The following is a 21,819-nucleotide window of genomic DNA, read 5'->3' as shown; positions in this document are numbered from 1 at the left end:
TAGAGGGTGTAGTGTAGTGGGTGTAGAGGATGTAGTGTAGTGGGTGTACAGGGTGTAGTGTAGAGTGTGTAGTGTAGAGGGTGTAGCTTAGAGAGAAATATTGAAATGGACCTTGAAAGTGCCGTAGAAGTGCTTTAAAGCTAGGTTTAAGCCTGGTTTATACTTGACGCGGCGTGAGCATCGCGGGGGTCCGCGCGGCGAAAATGACGTAATCATGGTGGCTCTGCCCTCGCGCGTTGTTGATTCGCGCGCGCACGCCGCGCCTCAGCGCGATGGACAAAGTCATATTTGCAGGGTTCATACACCTTTACAAGGTGGAATTAAAGCATTTGTACGTCACTTTCAAGGTCCAGTTCAATATTTCCCAGCACGATAAACTTAATTAAGTTAAATATTTATACATATACTCGAAATGATTCAAAATAATTAGCTTTTTTATCACATTATTTAATGGTTGTTTAAAGTCTTTATGTTCTCTCATGTTTCGTCCTGGAATTAAAAGAGGCTCGTATTTGTTAATGTAATACAAGAAAACTGTTCATTCAGATTGCTATTTGTTGTAAAACGAAGTAGTTACAATTTCAAACATTTTCAAGTATTTAGCCTAAATTTCAGCACTTTTCAAATCTGAAACAAAAAGCAACATTAAAATTGGTCAGGTAAATGTTCCTTCCATTGTTTTTGAGGGGTATTTCTTTATACTAATGCACATCGTTTCGGAGAACACTACACAGAATGTGACGCGGCAAGTATAAACGCCTCCACCGTTTGCGGAAGTTCGTGCGAGGTGGGCGGGGCCACCGTAATGACGTCATTTTCGTTTGTGTGGCCCTCTGACACAATTCAGGTTTCTCATGTGGCCCCTTGTAAAAATTAATTGCCCACCCCTGGTGTAGAGGGTGTAGTGGGTGTAGAGAGTAGGGTGTAGTGTAGTGGGTGTACAGGGTGTAGTGTAGAGGGTTTTCCTAATAGGTCTTTCCCACAGTGGATTCCATGGTGTAATGGTTAGCACTCTGCACTCTGAATCCAGCAATCCGAGTTCGACTCTCGGTGGAACCTTTCTGCTACATGCTCTTTTGGGGCAGTCATGGCCTGGTGGTAGGGAACTGGTCTTGTGACCGGAGGGTCGTGGGTTCGATTCCCAGACCAGAGGTCATGACTGAGGTGCCCTTGAGCAAGGCACCTAACCCCAACTGGGCCCGTGTGATCCACAGCCCCCTAGTAATCACTAGTGTGTGTGTGTGTGTTCTAACTGCACAGATGGGTTAAGTTGAATTCAATACCTTTTTAATACCTTTTTAATATCTACAAAACATTTTTTCAAAGCGGAGGACAAATTTCGATTGGGGTGTAAATTCACAATTGACAAATATGGCACATTTCATTTTCATTTCATTTTTTTTCACTCTCCCCCTCAGGGGCAGGCTGTTCCTCATCTCCACCAGGGCAGGCTCTTTGGGCATCAACCTCGTCGCTGCAAATCGGGTCGTGGTGTTTGACGCTTCCTGGAACCCCACGTATGATGTTCAGAGCATCTTCAGGGTCTACCGCTTCGGCCAGAAGAAAACCGTCTATGTGTACCGCTTTCTGGCACAAGTGCGTACACACACGGTGTGATTATTCTAATGTTGGGGATGGTCATGTGATTATTCTAATGTTGGGGGTGCATATGTAATTATTCTAATGATAAAGGGCATATGTGATTATTCTAATGTTGGGGGTGCGTATGTGATTATTCTGCTGTTGGGGTGCGTATGTGATTATTCTAATGATGGCGGTGGTTTTGTGATTATTCTAATGATGGGGTGCATATGTGATCATTCTACTGTTGGCGATGACTATGTGATTATTCTACTGTTGGCGATGGTTATGTGATTATTCTAATGATGGGGTGCATATGTGATTATTCTACTGTTGGCGATGGTTATGTGATTATTCCAATGATGGGGTGCATATGTGATTATTCTACTGTTGGGGAGTCATATATGATCTTGTGATAGTGGTTGAAGATGGTCATAATGTTAATTTGATGATGGGTTGGTTATGTGATGGTCATGGGGGTTAGTAGTGGTGGTGGTGTGATGGTGGGGGTTAGTAGTGGTGGTGGTGTGATGGTGGGGGTTAGTAGTGATGGTGGTGTGATGTGGGGGTTAGTAGTGGTGGTGGTGTGATGGTGGGGGTTAGTAGTGGTGGTGGTGTGATGGTGGGGGTTAGTAGTGGTGGTGGTGTGATGGTGGGGGTTAGTAGTGGTGGTGGTGTGATGGTGGGGGTTAGTAGTGGTGGTGGTGTGATGTGGGGGTTAGTAGTGGTGGTGGTGTGATAGTGGGGGTTAGTAGTGGTGGTGGTGTGATGGTGGGGGTTAGTAGTGATGGTGGTGTGATGTGGGGGTTAGTAGTGGTGGTGATGTGAAGGTGGGGGTTAGTAGTGATGGTGGTGTGATGTGGGGGTTAGTAGTGGTGGTGGTGTGATGGTGGGGGTTAGTAGTGGTGGTGGTGTGATGGTGGGGGTTAGTAGTGGTGGTGGTGTGATGTGGGGGTTAGTAGTGGTGGTGATGTGATGGTGGGGGTTAGTAGTGATGGTGGTGTGATGTGGGGGTTAGTAGTGGTGGTGGTGTGATGGTGGGGGTTAGTAGTGGTGGTGGTGTGATGGTGGGGGTTAGTAGTGATGGTGGTGTGATGTGGGGGTTAGTAGTGATGGTGGTGTGATGTGGGGGTTAGTAGTGGTGGTGGTGTGATGGTGGGGGTTAGTAGTGGTGGTGGTGTGATGGTGGGGGTTAGTAGTGGTGGTGGTGTGATGGTGGGGGTTAGTAGTGATGGTGGTGTGATGTGGGGGTTAGTAGTGGTGGTGGTGTGATGGTGGGGGTTAGTAGTGGTGGTGGTGTGATGGTGGGGGTTAGTAGTGGTGGTGGTGTGATGGTGGGGGTTAGTAGTGGTGGTGGTGTGATGTGGGGGTTAGTAGTGGTGGTGGTGTGATGGTGGGGGTTAGTAGTGGTGGTGGTGTGATGGTGGGGGTTAGTAGTGATGGTGGTGTGATGTGGGGGTTAGTAGTGGTGGTGGTGATGTGAGGTGGGGGTTAGTAGTGATGGTGGTGTGATGTGGGGGTTAGTAGTGGTGGTGGTGTGATGGTGGGGGTTAGTAGTGGTGGTGGTGTGATGGTGGGGGTTAGTAGTGGTGGTGGTGTGATGTGGGGGTTAGTAGTGGTGGTGATGTGATGGTGGGGGTTAGTAGTGATGGTGGTGTGATGTGGGGGTTAGTAGTGGTGGTGGTGTGATGGTGGGGGTTAGTAGTGGTGGTGGTGTGATGGTGGGGGTTAGTAGTGATGGTGGTGTGATGTGGGGGTTAGTAGTGATGGTGGTTGTGATGTGGGGGTTAGTAGTGGTGGTGGTGTGATGGTGGGGGTTAGTAGTGGTGGTGGTGTGATGGTGGGGGTTAGTAGTGGTGGTGTGTGATGGTGGGGGTTAGTAGTGATGGTGGTGTGATGTGGGGGTTAGTAGTGGTGGTGGTGTGATGGTGGGGGTTAGTAGTGATGGTGGGTGTGATGTGGGGGTTAGTAGTGGTGGTGGTGTGATGGTGGGGGTTAGTAGTGGTGGTGGTGTGATGGTGGGGGTTAGTAGTGGTGGTGGTGTGGATGGGTGGGGGTTAGTAGTGGATGGTGGTGTGATGTGTGGGTTAGTAGTGGTGGTGGTGTGATGGTGGGGGTTAGTAGTGGTGGTGGTGTGATGGTGGGGGTTAGTAGTGGTGGTGGTGTGATGGTGGGGGTTAGTAGTGGTGGTGGTGTGATGGTGGGGGTTAGTAGTGGTGGTGGTGTGATGGTGGGGGTTAGTAGTGATGGTGGTGTGATGTGGGGGGTTAGTAGTGGTGGTGGTGTGATGGTGGGGGTTTAGTAGTGGTTGGTGGTGTGATGGTGGGGGTTAGTAGTGATGGTGGTGTGATGTGGGGGTTAGTAGTGGTGGTGGTGTGATGTGGGGGTTAGTAGTGGTGGTGGTGTGATGGTGGGGGTTAGTAGTGGTGGTGGTGTGATGTGGGGGTTAGTAGTGGTGGTGGTGTGATGTGGGGGTTAGTAGTGGTGGTGGTGTGATGGTGGGGGTTAGTAGTGGTGGTGGTGTGATGGTGGGGGTTAGTAGTGGTGGTGGTGTGATGGTGGGGTTAGTAGTGGTGGTGGTGTGATGGTGGGGGTTAGTAGTGATGGTGGTGTGATGGTGGGGGTTAGTAGTGGTGGTGGTGTGATGGTGGGGGTTAGTAGTGGTGGTGGTGTGATGGTGGGGGTTAGTAGTGGTGGTGGTGGTGATGGTGGGGGTTAGTAGTGGTGGTGGTGTGATGTGGGGGTTAGTAGTGGTGGTGGTGTGCTGGTGGGGGTTAGTAGTGGTGGTGGTGTGATGGTGGGGGTTAGTAGTGATGGTGGTGTGATGTGGGGGTTAGTAGTGGTGGTGGTGTGATGGTGGGGGTTAGTAGTGGTGGTGGTGTGATGGTGGGGGTTAGTAGTGGTGGTGGTGTGATGGTGGGGGTTAGTAGTGGTGTGTTGTGATGGTGGGGGTTAGTAGTGGTGGTGGTGTGATGTGGGGGTTAGTAGTGGTGGTGGTGTGATGGTGGGGGTTAGTAGTGGTGGTGGTGTGATGGTGGGGGTTAGTAGTGATGGTGTGTGATGTGGGGGTTAGTAGTGGTGGGGTGATGTGAGGTGGGGGTTAGTAGTGATGGTGGTGTGATGTGGGGGTTAGTAGTGGTGGTGGTGTGATGGTGGGGGTTAGTAGTGGTGGTGGTGTGATGGTGGGGGTTAGTAGTGGTGGTGGTGTGATGTGGGGGTTAGTAGTGGTGGTGATGTGATGGTGGGGGTTAGTAGTGATGGTGGTTGTGATGTGGGGGTTAGTAGTGGTGGTGGTGTGATGGTGGGGGTTAGTAGTGGTGGTGGTGTGATGGTGGGGGTTAGTAGTGATGGTGGTGTGATGAGGGGTTAGTAGTGATGGTGGTGTGATGTGGGGGTTAGTAGTGGTGGTGGTGTGATGGTGGGGGTTAGTAGTGGTGGTGGTGTGATGGTGGGGGTTAGTAGTGGTGGTGGTGTGATGGTGGGGGTTAGTAGTGTGGTGGTGTGATGTGGGGGTTAGTAGTGGTGGTGGTGTGATGGTGGGGGTTAGTAGTGATGGTGGTGTGATGTGGGGGTTAGTAGTGGTGGTGGTGTGTGATGGTGGGGGTTAGTAGTGGTGGTGGTGTGATGGTGGGGGTTAGTAGTGGTGGTGGTGTGATGGTGGGGGTTAGTAGTGATGGTGGTGTGATGTGGGGTTAGTAGTGGTGGTGGTGTGATGGTGGGGGTTAGTAGTGGTGGTGGTGTGATGGTGGGGGTTAGTTAGTGGTGGTGGTGTGATGGTGGGGGTTAGTAGTGGTGGTGGTGTGATGGTGGGGGTTAGTAGTGATGGTGGTGTGATGTGGGGGTTAGTAGTGGTGGTGGTGTGATGGTGGGGGTTAGTAGTGGTGGTGGTGTGATGGTGGGGGTTAGTAGTGATGGTGGTGTGATGTGGGGGTTAGTAGTGGTGGTGGTGTGATGTGGGGGTTAGTAGTGGTTGGTGGTGTGATGGTGGGGGTTAGTAGTGGTGGTGGTGTGCTGTGGGGTTAGTAGTGGTGGTGGTGTGATGTGGGGGTTTAGTAGTGGTGGTGGTGTGATGGTGGGGGTTAGTAGGTGGAGGTGTGTGATGGTGGGGGTTAGTAGTGGTGGTGGTGTGATGGTGGGGGTTAGTAGTGGTGGTGGTGTGATGGTGGGGGTTAGTAGTGATGGTGGTGTGATGGTGGGGGTTAGTAGTGGTGGTGGTGTGATGGTGGGGGGTTAGTAGTGGTGGTGGTGTGATGGTGGGGGTTAGTAGTGGTGGTGGTGTGATGGTGGGGGTTAGTAGTGGTGGTGGTGTGATGTGGGGGTTAGTAGTGGTGGTGGTGTGATGGTGGGGGTTAGTAGTGGTGGTGGTGGATGGTGGGGGTTAGTAGTGATGTGGTGTGATGTGGGGGTTAGTAGTGGTGGTGGTGTGGATGGTGGGGGTTAGTAGTGGTGGTGGTGTGATGGTGGGGTTAGTAGTGATGGTGGTGTGATGTGGGGGTTAGTAGTGGTGGTGGTGTGATGGTGGGGGGTAGAGTGGTGGTGGTTGTGATGGTGGGGGTTAGTAGTGGTGGTGGTGTGATGGTGGGGGTTAGTAGTGATGGTGGTGTGCTGTGGGGGATAGTAGTGATGGTGGTGTGATGTGGGGGTTAGTAGTGGTGGTGGTGTGATGGTGGGGGTTAGTAGTGATGGTGGTGTGATGTGGGGGTTAGTAGTGGTGGTGGTGGTGTGAGATGGGGGGGTTAGTAGTGATGGTGGAGTGATGGTGGGGGTAGTAGTGGTGGTGGTGTGATGGTGGGGGGTTAGTAGTGGTGGGTGGTGTGATGTGGGGGTTAGTAGTGATGGTGGTGTGATGGTGGGGGTTAGTAGTGGTGGTGGTGTGATGTGGGGTTAGTAGTGGTGGTGGTTGATGGTGGGGGTTAGTAGTTGGTGGTGGTGTGATGTGGGGGTTAGTAGTGGTGGTGGTGTGATGTGGGGGTTAGTAGTGATGGTGGTGTGATGTGGGGGTTAGTAGTGGTGGTGGTGTGATGTGGGGGTTAGTAGTGATGGTATTGATGTTGACTTTTGGCAGGGGACAATGGAACAGAAGATTTACGAGCGTCAAGTTGCTAAGCAATCTTTGTCATCCCGTGTTGTCGACCAGCAACAAATCCAGAGACACTTCACACACAGTCAGCTGAGCAAGTTGTACCGTTTCCACCCAGATCTGGACACACACACACACACCAGCCTGCCCACGGTACACACAAACACACACACACACACACACACCCACACCAGCCTGCCACCCATACATACACATCAGCCTTAATACACACTTAATGACTGGTGCGTTTGTGTGTTTCTGTGTGCACGTGTGTGTGTGTGTGTGTGTGTGTGTGTGTGTGTGTGTGTGTGTGTGTGTGTGTGTGTGTGTGTGTGTGTGTGTACATGTGCAGGATAAGGTGTTGGCATTACTCTTGCAGCAGTGTGGGCGGGGCATAGTGCGCTTCCATGAACATGATTCGTTGTTGGACCACAAAGAAGAGGAGGAGCTTAGTGTGGAGGAGAGAAAAGCAGCATGGGAAGAGTATCAAGCAGAGGAGACGGTACACACACAAACACACACACACACATATATACAAACACACACACACTTATATATACACACACACACACACACATATATAGTCACACACATACACACTTATATATACACACACACTTGTATACACACACACACTTGTATACACACACTTATATACACATACACACAGTATGTATAGGCAAAAATGGAAATGCAATCCACAAAATGCATTGCTTTTCCATACAAACATGCAGAATACGTGCCAAAATGAAATGCAAAAGCACTATTACATTACATTTCAATGCACTTTATCTCTTTATTGAAAAACAATGGCATGTTTTCATCACATCAGTGTTTAAATCAATCTCGTGATCTTTACATTTAAAGGAGACATTTATGTCTGAAATACCGTACGGTGAAAAGCAATACCTCTGTGCCGTGATTACATTTCGAGCTGTATTATAAGCAATTCTGGCACAAATTCAGTGTTTTGGTTTTGAATGCAAAAAAAATGCCTTGAGTGCATTGAAATGTAATGTAATAGTGCTTTTGCATTTCACTTTGGCACGTATTCTGCATGTTTGTATGGAAAAGCAATGCATTTTGTGGATTGCATTTCCATTTTTGCCTAGTAGCGATTACATTTCCAATTGGCACTGAATCCTCTCCATATGAAACACAAAGCAACATTAAAATTGGTCAGGTAAAGGTTCCTTTCCCGTGTTTTTGAGAGGTGTTTCTTTATACTACCACATATCGTTTCGGACAACACTGCAAAGAATGTGAGACGCGGCAAGTTTAAATGCCTCCGCCGTTCACGCAGGGTCGCACAAGGTGTGCGGATTCGCGCGCTACGTTCACTCGCGAAAGTATAGACCTAGCTTAACACAACGAATCTGGCCAAACACCTGAAGGACCAGCATGCAGATTTGTACAAAGAATTCCAAGAGGTTGGTGATTATTCCCATTTCTAGTATTACTACAGCATACAAGATTATGTGTCCGATTATGGTATCCTAGCAAATGTTTGTCATATTCTTGGTTCAAGAGCCATAAGTGTGACAGCATACAGGGAGAAAAAAAGAGTGATCGTACTACAACGGATCAATCATCTATGAATACTGAACTCTACTCTAATACTGAAGTTTTAGTTACTTAAAGACTTCAAGTTAAAGTTACTTAAAGTTGTTTAAAGAAAAAACACTTTTTGCACTAGCCTTTTTTGACTTCTAAATGTGAATTCCAGAGTGCACTACTATTATTTATGTTAATTTATATTAATGTGCAATTATTTATTTTTCTGTTTTAATGTGGTAGGAACTACACCTTTTATTTATTTGACATTTGTGAAACAAAATACAATATTCATTTGTTTATAAAAAAACATGTTTATAAAAATAAATAAAAAGGCTTTAAAACGGAAATGAGCACAGTATCTGACTTTGGTATCAAAAATGGTATCGAATTTCAATATTTTTTAAAGTATCGTATCGAAGTTGTAATTCTTAGTATCATGACAACACTAACACACACACACACACACACTCATATACAGAAGAGCACACTCACACATGCACACACACACACTCATACAGAAGTGCGCACACGCACATATACACACACAAACATGCAGCTGGTTTGTGTGTATATTATAACTGCAGCTCTGGATGGTGTGTGAATGTTTCTCACAGGCCTCCGTACAGGGCACCAGTGAGCTCAGCACCCCAACCAGCTTATGGAGGAAAACCAATAAGGATCTGGAGGTATGACCCTGCAGCCTCAACCCCAGACTCCCCCTAGTGGATGATGGTGGTGGTATTCTCAGAGCTGTCCGTGGTGCTGAATCTGTGATCAGCTCCTCGCTGTCCAGTGTGCTGAAAGTCAGTGGCAGATTAATAGATAGCATGGAGTTTCTGTTTTAATGTTAACTAATAGTTGTGTGTGTGGGTGTGCGTGCTCATTCAACAGGCCATGCTAAAGAAGGGTCGTGCTGAACTTCAGACTGCTTTACATACCATTGAGTCTGGAACCTGGAGACAGAATCTGAGTATGGAGTTCTTCATACAGGAAGCGGTGAGTTTGTCTGTGTGTGTTTCTAACTGTGTCTGTGTGAAGTGCCTGTGTGAAGTACCTGTGTGTCTATGTGTGTGTGTGTGTTGTGTTTCAGTATAAGGACCAAAGTACAATAATCTGAACATTTCTTACAATTTGTTGTATGTGATGCATGTAATGCATTCTTAAGTTGTTGTTGTGCGTGCGTGCATGTGTGTGCGTGTGTAGAGAAAACTCAACCCTTTGTTGGAGAAGGAGAAAGTTAAGAAAATGGCTCTTCAGAATAAGGTTCGGTTTGACAGACAGAGGCAACACAGGATTGAGAAATACCAGCTGAAACTAAAGGGTCAACAAAACGTAGGTGCACACACATATATACACACTCGCACATTTATATGCACACACACACACATATACACACTCGCACATTTATACACACACACGTATATGCGCGCACATAGAACTTGCTGCACACAAAGGGTTGTGATGTACCAGCATACGGTAACTGACATTTAACCTGTAATAAACAGTACTGCTAGTCTTGGTCTGCCTAGTGTACTCTCTGGCACTTTCCCAAACCTGGTGCACTCGCACAGACACCACCACCACCACAGACACCACCACCACAGACACCACCACCACAGAGACCACCACCACCACAGACACCACCACCACCACAGACACCACCACCACAGACACCACCACCACCACCACCACCACAGACACCACCATTACAGACACCACAACCACAGACACCACAACCACAGACACCACACACAACCACAGACACCACCACCACCACAGACACCACCACCACCACAGACACCACCAATACCACAGACACCACCACAACCACAGACACCACCACAGACACCACCACAACCACAGACACCACCACAGACACCACCACCACCACAGACACCACCACCACCACAGACACCACCACCACCACAGACACCACCACCACAGACGCCACCACAACCACAGACGCCACCACAACCACAGACACCACCACAACCACAGACACCACCACCACACACCACCACAACCACAGACACCACCACCACACACCACCACAACCAGACACCACCACCACCACCACCAGACGCCCCCACGACAGACGCCACCACCACCAACACAGACACCACCACCATCACCACAGATGCCACCATAACCACAGACACCACCATCATTGACTCTCACTTTCTCCCCTCTTCTTCTCCTCCTGCCCCCCCCTCCAGCTCATCCTCCACATACAGCAGGTTCTAGCTACAAGAGGAGTCCATTCCTCTTCCAGTGTGTCCAGGACGTCCATTAGCAGCAATAGAGCTCCTCACACCACAGGGGGCGGGACTTCCTCTGCTCTTCACACTACCACAGGGGGCGGGACTTCCTCTGCTCCTCACACTACCACAGGGGGCGGGACTTCCTCTGCTCCTCACACTACCACAGGGGGCGGGACTTCCTCTGCTCCCCGCCATGTCCTGATGGATCACGCCTACCAGCTTTCCCAGAAAGTCTCGTATAAACGGTGTGCCTCTCCCCCCCGGGACTCCGCCCCGCCCACAGAAGCCTGCAGCAAACCACAGGACGTTATGTTCAAACTCCTGTAGCTGTGATATTTAATCAGTGCCGGCATTAGGAGTTTGGATTTCTAGTGAGTGTGCCATCAGGAGAGCTAATGCCATTCATTCCTACCCAACCCAGAAGAGGCGAGAGGGAGAGCGAGCAAGCATCAGACATCTCAGTGTTCACACTCATGCCCACTGTGGGATTACACATTCGCTTTCATGCTAACTAATGCATGAGATGCCTGTTAATGTTCATTAATTTCTAATTACGTTTTTGACAAATTTATTGAAGATAATGATGAAATCAATCAAGTGCTAAAGGCAGCTTGGTTCCTGTTGTTTGGTTCTTGCTGTCGTCTTACTGTGATCGGGTTCAGTGTCCGTTCTCATGTCACGAATCTACAGAAGAATGTAGAAAATTGTTCACACCATTAAGGCACCTTGTGGTGTATTTTGTAAAAGTATTAATGTTCCTTTGCTGTGAATAATGAGTCACGTTTCACACGGCCGCCTTGAAGTGTTTTCTACCTCATAAAGGACTTCGTAGTATGCAAGGGTTTTGTGTCAAGAGAGACACGGCCAAAGAAACATGTCATAAACTTTTTTAGGGGGCAACTTACGACTCTTATTTGGAATTGTGAGATACTTAAACAATAAAGACCAAAAGCATTGCACCTTGGTTCCACTAGGAGGTGCTGTAGTTTCTTGACTGCGAGGGTTGCTCATGGCGGAAAAGTTGCACTTGCGTCCCTCTACGCCGCTGCGTGCGTGTCTCCACGGAGGTTTTGCGTTGGGTTCCTGTCGTGATCACTGCGGTTGTCGTGGTCGTACTCTGCGTATGTCCTACAGCTATGTCTATGTAAGTATCGTTTCTCCTGATAACTTTTAAAAGACACCGTTAATGATATTTGAAATTTTTTTTTTGTTTGGTCCAATTACTCCATTTTGTTTTGCCTCGTTTCTCCATTCTGGGTAATATTAGGATGTTTCTGGCAGCGTTATTAAAAGTCTTTTTCTTGTTGTCTTGTGCTACTATAACCCCGCGGGCACGCTAACGTGCACCACACAGAGAGGTAACGCAACCCGTGTACCGTCTTCAAGTACCACACGATTTTAAGTCGAATGTTACTGTGTCCGATTAATGTCAGCTTAATTGTTCTTAGCAGTGGCGTGATGCTTTTTCATTATTCACGTCACATAGATATTTCCTGGTTTATTTTTGTCTTTCAGAAGTTATTTGTGTGCGCGTGTTTCTCAGGTATCAGGTTCTGTCACCACTGCTCTGCTTACCAAACGTAAGTAAGCATCCTGCCCTTCCTCTGTGTGTGTGTGTGTGTGTTGGGGTGGGGGTTAGGAGTGTGAGGAGGGTAATTACAGGTTGGTCCTGAAGTGCTTGGACACATTTGAGTGAACTGAAAGAAAACCCTGAAATGAGCCACTGTAAATCACTCTGGATAAGAGCGTCTGTTAAATGGCGAAATTGTACTAGCTTGTTTTATTAAGTAAAACAACTTGACAGAAATAAAGACTCTGTTTAATACAAAATATTTGTATTTATTTGTTCTTCCCTTGACCTTCTTTACACAGATGGACAGGGTAGAGAAATGTCCAGTGGGGCAGAACACACAAACGCTGGAATGTCTTCTGAGTTCTGGAACATTCTAGAATATCCTGGCACATTCTAGAAAACACCACGTTTCTGGGATTGAAAGTGGCACCTTCCAAGAAGGCCAAACATCAGCGTCAAGTTAATTATCAAGTTTCATGTACTTTTAAAATGGACCAATCAGACAACAGTGGAGTTCTGTAACGCACAAAAACATAACCAGCCAGAAAAAACACTGCTTCTTGACCAACTGGATGGTAGGAGACACACAAACCATAACAGCTCAGTCAACCAAAGATTCAGTCTGTGCCAAAGTATCTCTGGCCAAAGTGAGTTGGAGCGACTGGGTGAACTTCAGTTGTTAGTATGGTGATGTCAGGAAACTCCTCCACTATCGACCTGGCACCTAGACACACACACACACAATAAACTATTAACACTCCACAGAGGTAAACGAGTCACACTACAAACACACATTACTGTTTGCCAGTGTGAAATGGGAGAGTATCTAAGTTCAGCAGTGTATCCGGAAAGTGTGTGTGTACGTGGGGGCTCAGATGAAACGTTTGTGTGTCTGGAGTAAACAGACTCAGCAGAATGGTGTGTGTGTGTGTGTGTGTCTTACCATGTGGAGTAGAAAACAGACTAAGTAGAATAATGTGTTTGGCTTGTAGTCCATGTTCCCGTAGCACCCTCACCGCCTCGATCACCGTGTTACCCGTACCTAACACACACACACACTTCACTGTGTTACCCGTACCTAAGACACACACACACTTCACTGTGTTACCCGTACCTAACACACACGCACACTTCACTGTGTTACCGGTACCTAACACACACGCACACTTCACTGTGTTACCGGTACCTAACACACACGCACACTTCACTGTGTTACCGGTACCTAACACACACGCACACTTCACTGTGTTACCCGTACCTAACACACACGCACACTTCACTGTGTTACCCGTACCTAACACACACGCACACTTCACTGTGTTACCGGTACCTAAGACACACACACACTTCACTGTGTTACCGGTACCTAAGACACACACACTTCACCGTTACCCGTACCTAACACACACGCACACTTCACCGTGTTACCGGTACCTAACACACACGCACACTTCACTGTGTTACCGGTACCTAAGACACACACACACTTCACCGTGTTACCCGTACCTAACACACACGCACACACTTCACTGTGTTACCCGTACCTAACACACACGCACACACTTCACTGTGTTACCCGTACCTAACACACACGCACACTTCACTGTGTTACCCGTACCTAACACACACGCACACTTCACTGTGTTACCCGTACCTAACACACACGCACACTTCACTGTGTTACCGGTACCTAAGACACACACACACTTCACTGTGTTACCGGTACCTAAGACACACACACTTCACTGTGTTACCCGTACCTAACACACACGCACACTTCACTGTGTTACCGGTACCTAAGACACACATGCACACTTCACTGTGTTACCCGTACCTAACACACACACACACTTCACTGTGTTACCGGTACCTAAGACACACACACTTCACTGTGTTACCCGTACCTAACACACACACTTCACTGTGTTACCCGTACCTAACACACACACAAACACACACTTCACTGTGTTACCCGTACCTAAGACACACACACTTCACTGTGTTACCCGTACCTAACACACACACTTCACTGTTACCCGTACCTAACACACACACACACAATTCACAGAGTAAATACTCACTGAGTATAGGGTACATACAGATGTTAAATACTCACTGAGTATAGGGTACATACAGATGTTAAATACTCACTGAGTATAGGGTACATACAGATGTTAAATACTGAGTATAGGGTACATACAGATGTAAAATACTGAGTATAGGGTACATACAGATGTTAAATACTGAGTATAGGGTACATACAGATGTTAAATACTCACTGAGTACAGGGTACATACAGATGGTAAATACTCACTGAGTACAGGGTACATACAGATGGTAAATACTCACTGAGTACAGGGTACATACAGATGGTAAATACTCACTGAGTACAGGGTACATACAGATGGTAAATACTCACTGAGTACAGGGTACATACAGATGGTAAATACTCACTGAGTATAGGGTACATTAGCAGCACCTTCCTGCGGCTGATGTCGGGGGGAAACTTTGCGTAGTAAACTTTGGCTTTCTGTGTCTCCTCGTCACTCTGGATCAGAATCTTACCAATGCGGATCGACCTACAGCAGTCCCTCAGACCCTGCTCCATGGCCTCGCCTGCTCCGCGCACACACACACACACACACACCAGGTCCAATGTTAGTGAAGCTGCAGCTCACTGTGGGCTTCACTGTTTTAACTGCCTCATTAACGTTATGGCCCAATGTCGATGGTGGATTCAGTGGTCTGCCGTGCTAACCCTGTGAAGACCTGGTGAGAAGGTGGTCCTGTTCTTTGGTCTTGCAGGTTCTAGATGAGAGTCCAGTACTGGGATGATGTGGGATTCGTCTGGTCGTGTATTCATGAGTATACGTGTACAGATGCAACTGCACAACTGTATTTACGCCATTTCACCACACTGGATTTCTGAAGCCACCAAGCGTAATAGAGGCTGTAGGTGGGAGAGGATCTCCACCCAAACCTCACACACGTGTGTTAGGCCATGTACCCCCTCTCTCAATCAACACAACAAAGGAATAGATTCGTCTACATTAACTAGTTGTTCATGATTATTGTCCATAATCAATACGTGTCTTCATGTCCAGAAACCGTGTTCTGGAGTAAAACTCCATTTCTTCATCACAGAAAATGGCAGCAATGTTACCCAGCAAAATATCGGCTATTCGATGTTAGCAGGACAGCTACACAACCTCAGGTTTCCATATTGTCCTTCAACACGTTTAATAACCAACGTTATTAGTTACCAACGTTCACGTTTAATTTCTTGTGACATGACAATATTTTAGTACTCAATCATGACACTCAATCATGCCAAGAGCTTCAGACACATTTCGACAACGCTAGTTAACGCGGTGGCCACCTAGCGCAAAGTGAACGACAGCTAGCCTTGGGTAACTGAAAATAAGTTGTCCCCAAGACAAGGTTTTGAAATGTATTTATTTCAAAAAGTAAATAGCGGACAGCCAACGGTACTAACAGTGAAATAAAAATTAACTAATTTCGTCGCCACCCAACTTAAGCTAGGCTGACCAAACGTCCATATTTCACGTCCTGTCTCGGGTGTCCCGGGTTTTTTTTTAAGTGAGGAAATGTCCTGGTTTTATTTCCTTCATTGGACCATCATTTGTTATTGGAGTTTTTGTTGTCTTTTACTGAAAAGCATTTTTAATAAACCAACTGTAAATGTTATTGTAGGATTGCGTGGGCCTGTGTTAAGTGAGTGTATGCCACAGTATATGTGCTGCACCCTCCGCTCCAAGGTGTCCTGGTTTTCCCAAATGAATATATGGTCACCCTATTAAGCAGCATCTTAAGCATTAAGCAGAGATATTTACGTGAGGAGACCTTATAGACAGAACACAACTGTCAAAAAATGATTAGATATGTGATTTGAAACTAAGGTTTGCTGCCTGAGCCATTGACTTGCAGGGGAAAGGGTGGTGGTAAAGGTTGTACGGCAGCTAGCCACTAGAGGGCGCCAGATATAGCGGCTTCACTTTTCATCCGCTGTGGTCCAGTCCACTCGTTTGCAGTGTATGGTGGACACTTGCTGATAGACGTCCAGCAGAGAATGATGTAGCTTGGCAGAGATCTCCTGGGATTATGTGCACAGGGGTTTGGTGTGCAGTGAGCTTACTGTGGTGTGAGGCTCACAATGCATGTTGGTGTTTGAACTCTGATATGTTAACAGCGGTGAATTCTAGGAGTGGATAGTGTGGCCAGGACTTTACTGTGTGACAGAGGTGGGACCAAGTCAGTGTTTTGCAAGTCTCAAGTAAGTCCAAGTCTTTATACCTCAAGTCCCGAGTCAAGTCTCAAGCAAAGACACTCAAGTCAAGTCAAGTCTCGAGTCAAGACAGGCAACAGTCAAGTCAAGTCCCAAGTCTGAAACTTGGAATTTCAAGTCCTTTCGAGTCTTTTTTTTTTTTTTTTTTTACCAATGTTGCAGGTATATTTTAAATGTAAATAATAGACATGCGTTCTTTTTTAAATCTGTATTCTCCTCAAATCTTGATAAAACATGTGCAACTGAAAACACGAAGTATTAAAAAATAAAATAAAATTACACCTCTTTATTGCACAGTTCAATTTGTTAAACTTAGCTGCAAAAATATTCATACTTTAAACTACAATTTTCCAGAAATAAATATTCTGTGAAAAAGTCATAAGTAGAACTCCATGTTCAAATAAAAAGTGCTGATATTTTCACAGTACAATACAAAGAACCATAACAGCATTTTCCCTCTCTTCTCTTATCTGGTTTCTTGGAGAACATGTGTGAGTGACACAAGACAAACAAATATAAGAACTGAACAATTAACAGGAATCTGCAACTTTAGACATTTCAGTAAACTATTCTGCATTGCATTTGCTGGCCAAAAGTCTGTATGTCATTTGTGCACGATGAATGATGTCCCCATAGCTGAAAACTCGCTCCACTTTTGTCAATATATTTTTTTCTCGACGTAGATGTTTTCAAATACACAATCCATGTTGAGATAGAACTGGATATTATGATAGTGACAGAGAGAGGCTCTCTTCCCCGAGTTCAGATACAGAACCCAGGGTTGCCAACTCTCACGCATTGAGCGTGAGACGCATTTGACCGTCTTCACACACAGTTTATTTACCTCTGATCCACATCTATGATTCAATGAGTTACTAGTTCGCTCTGGCACCAACCACTGGCGATCGATCGATCGCGATATAATACTTAATTTGTGTACATTTTACACCCCGCCCGGTAAAAATTTACGTTCGCCAACCCCCCCCATTTGATTGGTTGTGCTGCAGCTCACGCACACACACACGTGTGGAAAAGCAGAGGACCGGTCTGCGTCAGAAGGACGGAAATGAAATTAATGGGGCACACTATAAATATTAATATGCGTTTTAAAATTTAGATTTGGGGTAAAAAAAAATCAAGTCTTTGCAAGTAAACAGGTTCAAGTCCAATTCAAGTCCCAAGTTATTGGTGTAAAAGTCCAAGTCAAGTCTAAGTCTCTGAATATTTTTTCAAGTCAAGTCAAAAGTCTTAATATTAATGACTCGAGTCTGACTCGAGTCCAAGTCATGTGACTCGAGTCCCCACCTCTGCTGTGTGATACTCGACCGATTCAGAACAGTGAGTGTTCATTACAGAAGAGACTGTACGTCTGCACGCCAGCAGGTCTGCACGCCAGCACAGAAAGCGCAGTCTTGATTTCTCTCAACTCAGCGAGTTCTAGTCTGTGTGAGACAGGTCTTCTGTGGAGCTGCAGGTCTGTGATGCAGTATTAAGTATTAAGCCCCAATCGGAGTGATCCATTCTGCTCCGCTCCATTCCAGATCCATCCAGTGAGTGAGTGATAAACAGCACCGGTGCAGTGGGCAGCAGACACTCACCACTTCGCATGATGCTCACGCCACAGTTCCCCTTCTCAAACTTCACACCATCGTACTTGTGACCTGGGCAGCATCACACAAACAGCCGTTAACGGGACACGAGATAAGATGAACCTACACTTTGAAAAAAAAAAACTTTTAACATGAGAGTCTACGAGAGCAGTCGGGGCAATTTTCAGTTAGTCTCAAATCGCCCCAAAAAAGGCGGGACTACAGGGAATGCACCTCATCGCTGATTGGACAATGGCATTCAGAGGCAAGAGACGCTGTCCAGTACAGACATAGCTAGCGAAATGCCGTGATAGAATGAGAGAAAAAAAAACCTCCTTTTCATCCTGGTGGTGCGTCGCCCAATCGCCCTAATGAACAAACCGCCCCTGTATGTGGTAGTATAAAGACACCCCTCAAGACACAAAACAGGGGAAGGAACATTTACCTGACGAAAATTAATGTTGCATTGTGTTCCAGGTTTGAAAAGTGCTGGAATTTAGGCTAAAGTGAGAGGAGCCCTGTTCTTAATCAGAATGCGTGACTGTCAATACGCAACATGCAACAATTGTTAAATTGTATTTGTTTTTCATTTTATTAAAAAGGGCACCTAATTATTTATATCTATTTTTTTTTTGAGGGTGTGTTTATTTATTTTAAGTTTGAGGGTGCATTGTGTCAGTGCTTAAACTATGTTGGAGAAAGCCTTCTAAAAGTTACTGGATGTTCTCGCTTGTTTACAATTGTTTTTTGCTTGTTTCTGGTTGCACTTTAACCCCATAGGGGAAATTTAAGTGAAAAATAAATTAAAACTTTTTCTTAACCATAAATTAGCACTTAAATTAGTAAATTAGTTCAATTAGCATCCAGTGTGGACTGGAACAGTCGCCGGCATTAGTTACCATGGTGATTTGCATACCTGTTGGCGTGGTTACAGTGCATTCGCTGTAGGGGAGCTGATTGAGTCCCTCTTCAACCACAAGTCTTATCTGATAAAGAAACAATCACACCAACGAGTGAGACAGTCATGTCAAAACCCACGAGAGAGAAACTGATACTGATAATGATGAACCAGGTTAAATCATGTGCTACATCAGATCGTTGGGACATGACGAGGGTGATCAGGTGTGTTAGTGCAGGACGAGCGCTCCGTCCGAAATGCCGAACTTCCCTCCTATTCAGTCGGCCAGAGCAGGAGTTAAAGGGTAGTGTGACCAAATACACAGTAGGCATTAAACAGTAAGAGAAAAGTACCAGGATGGCTTAGTGAATCTGGAGCCATTTTGAAGTGTGCGATTGCAGCACACGGTCCAATCCCATGTTTCAACTGGAGCATTTATCTATGATCGTGTGAGGTCATGGGTAAGATGGCGGATGTAGTGTGTGCGAGGTTGTATGGTCGCCCACTGAAAGAACAGACTGCACTGAAATCTAGTGCGGCATTTCGGACTGAGCCAGTGACTAAACTCTGACTTCACTACGTACGCCTGGTCCGTACACCAGGGACATTAGTGTCTGCACTGTGGACATGCGTCTAACACACGGTTCCTCACAAGAACTGGATAATCGGGGTCACAGCAAGCATGTTGGAAACACTAAACCAAAACTACACTATTAGCTACATTAAAATATTTAATTGTTTCTTACCAATCTGTCAGCACAAAACACAAAATCTCCCCTGCTAGTAGACCTGTGAGACAAAGAAACAGCCAATGAGAGAGAGACCAGGAGCATGACGTCAGCAGAGACACCAGCAGGAAGATGACGCAAATCGGAACACGCGCATGCTTCCCTGACCACATAAATCCTGAAAGGAGGTGTGTGTGTGTGTGTGTGTGTTCACAGAAGCGTCTATATAGAGGAGGTGTGTGTGTGTGTGTTCACAGAAGCGTCTATATAGAGGAGGTGTGTGTGTGTGTGTGTGTTCACAGAAGCGTCTCTATAGAGGAGGTGTGTGTTCGGGTCACTGGTACCAGATGTGTTAAGTACTCAGACCACCCAACCTGTTACACGTCCGCTGTTATAAGACAAGAGACTGAATTACAACGACCATGTTCTCATTTTATTCACTGGCGCTCTAGAGAGTTAAATACATGCAGAGTTTGACTTGGCTTGAAGTTACAGCCGAAGTACCGAACCCGGTGTTAGTGCGGTGTCGGTCCGGTGTTAGTGCGGTGTCAGTGTGGTGTCGGTACGGTGTCGGTGTGGTGTTGGTGCGGTGTCGGTCTGGTGTTAGTACGGTGTAGGTCTGGTGTTAGTGCGGTGTTAGTACGGTGTCGGTCTGGTGTTAGTACGGTGTCGGTCTGGTGTTAGTGCGGTGTCGGTCTGGTGTTAGTACGGTGTCGGTCTGGTGTTAGTACGGTGTCGGTCTGGTGTTAGTGCGGTGTTGGCCTGGTGTTAGTGCGGTGTTGGCCTGGTGTCGGTCTGGTGTTAGTGCGGTGTCGGTCTGGTGTTAGTGCGGTGTCGGTCTGGTGTTTGTACGGTGTTGGTCTGGTGTTTGTACGGTGTTGGTCTGGTGTTAGTGCGGTGTTAGTATGGTGTCGGTCTGGTGTTAGTGCGGTGTCGGTCTGGTGTTAGTGCGGTGTCGGTCTGGTGTTAGTGCGGTGTCGGTCTGGTGTTGGTCTGGTGTCAGTACGGTGTTGGTCTGGTGTCAGTACGGTGTTGGTCTGGTGTCAGTACGGTGTTGGTCTGGTGTTAGTGCGGTGTTGGCCTGGTGTCGGTCTGGTGTTAGTGCGGTGTCGGTCTGGTGTTAGCGCGGTGTCGGTCTGGTGTTAGTGCGGTGTCGGTCTGGTGTTAGTACGGTGTCGGTGTGGTGTTAGTGCGGTGTCGGTCTGGTGTTAGTGCGGTGTCGGTCTGGTGTTAGTGCGGTGTTGGCCTGGTGTCGGTCTGGTGTTAGTGCGGTGTCGGTCTGGTGTTAGTGCGGTGTCGGTGTGGTGTTAGTGCGGTGTCGGTGTGGTGTTAGTGCGGTGTCGGTGTGGTGTTAGTGCGGTGTCGGTGTGGTGTTGGTCTGGTGTCAGTACGGTGTTGGTCTGGTGTCAGTACGGTGTTGGTCTGGTGTCAGTACGGTGTTGGTCTGGTGTCAGTACGGTGTTGGTCTGGTGTTAGTGCGGTGTTGGCCTGGTGTCGGTCTGGTGTTAGTGCGGTGTTAGTACGGTGTCGGTCTGGTGTTAGTACGGTGTCGGTCTGGTGTTAGTGCGGTGTCGGTCTGGTGTTAGTGCGGTGTTAGTATGGTGTCGGTCTGGTGTTAGTGCGGTGTCGGTCTGGTGTTAGTACGGTGTCGGTCTGGTGTTAGTGCGGTGTCGGTCTGGTGTTAGTGCGGTGTCGGTCTGGTGTTAGTACGGTGTCGGTCTGGTGTTAGTGCGGTGTCGGTCTGGTGTTAGTGCGGTGTCGGTCTGGTGTTAGTGCGGTGTCGGTATGGTGTTAGTACGGTGTCGGTGCTACTCACTTGTCCCGGATGATGGTTTGCAGCTCCCGTATTTGGTCGTTTAGCGGCAGCAGTTTCAGCTGCGCGCCTATCTGCGGCGGCGTGACGTCCTCGCCGCACGCGGCCGGTTCCGCGGTGCCGCTCGCGCAGCGAACCTGCTTGGCGCGCTCCAGCTCGCGGGTGTCCGCGCGTACCTGCTGGTTCTGACACGGCATTCCGTTATTAGCGAATCTGGTTTCCATAGAAACTAAACGAAACCGAAGCACGCGGAGAGCGGTGTCCGTTAAGAGGAGGAAGAGGAGGTGAAGTGTTAATCTCTCCTCGCGCTACATCTCCGTACAATAGACGGATTAAATGACGCTACAGGAACAAAAACACACTAACAGGATATTACGTCAAGCCTCCACACGACATCTGATTGGGTACGGGAAATGTCAATAAACAATATACC

At 47.2% G+C, this 21,819-nt stretch overlaps 2 protein-coding genes across 6 annotated transcripts in view; one reads left to right on the top strand and one right to left on the bottom strand.

Moving 5' to 3' along the window:
* Positions 1–11,452, top strand: part of atrxl (ATRX chromatin remodeler, like) — a 44,824-nt gene extending 33,372 nt beyond the window's left edge. For all 3 annotated transcript variants that reach the window (XM_076991033.1, XM_076991030.1, XM_076991029.1), the window contains exons 29-35: positions 1,419–1,596; positions 6,647–6,814; positions 7,014–7,163; positions 8,833–8,904; positions 9,110–9,214; positions 9,422–9,550; positions 10,435–11,452. In XM_076991033.1, coding sequence (XP_076847148.1) covers positions 1,419–1,596; positions 6,647–6,814; positions 7,014–7,163; positions 8,833–8,904; positions 9,110–9,214; positions 9,422–9,550; positions 10,435–10,806 — 1,174 coding nt within the window. In that variant the 3' untranslated portion in view covers positions 10,807–11,452. The remainder of the gene's footprint in view (positions 1–1,418; positions 1,597–6,646; positions 6,815–7,013; positions 7,164–8,832; positions 8,905–9,109; positions 9,215–9,421; positions 9,551–10,434) is intronic.
* An 841-nt stretch (positions 11,453–12,293) lies between these two features.
* On the bottom strand, positions 12,294–21,682 carry uprt (uracil phosphoribosyltransferase (FUR1) homolog (S. cerevisiae)). Of its 3 annotated transcripts, XM_076991036.1 has the most exons (8): positions 21,390–21,682; positions 19,592–19,634; positions 18,864–18,933; positions 17,957–18,019; positions 14,507–14,668; positions 13,451–13,558; positions 12,996–13,418; positions 12,294–12,776 (listed from the first exon to the last, which is right to left on the bottom strand). In XM_076991036.1, exons 1-8 carry the CDS (start codon positions 21,608–21,610, stop codon positions 12,670–12,672), a joined length of 1,197 nt encoding a protein of 398 aa, XP_076847151.1. In that variant the 5' UTR covers positions 21,611–21,682; the 3' UTR covers positions 12,294–12,669. The 3 variants fall into 3 exon arrangements, with proteins under 3 accessions (XP_076847151.1, XP_076847152.1, XP_076847153.1); XM_076991037.1 differs by lacking the exon at positions 13,451–13,558 and having other exon boundaries at positions 12,996–13,094; XM_076991038.1 differs by lacking the exon at positions 12,294–12,776 and having other exon boundaries at positions 13,280–13,558.
* Between the last annotated feature and the right edge of the window lie 137 nt (positions 21,683–21,819).

Source organism: Brachyhypopomus gauderio, unplaced genomic scaffold (assembly GCF_052324685.1).
Source record: "Brachyhypopomus gauderio isolate BG-103 unplaced genomic scaffold, BGAUD_0.2 sc80, whole genome shotgun sequence".
Taxonomy (NCBI): domain Eukaryota; kingdom Metazoa; phylum Chordata; class Actinopteri; order Gymnotiformes; family Hypopomidae; genus Brachyhypopomus; species Brachyhypopomus gauderio.
The sequence above is the reverse complement of the archived record's forward strand: the minus strand, read 5'-3'. Positions and strand labels throughout refer to the sequence as shown.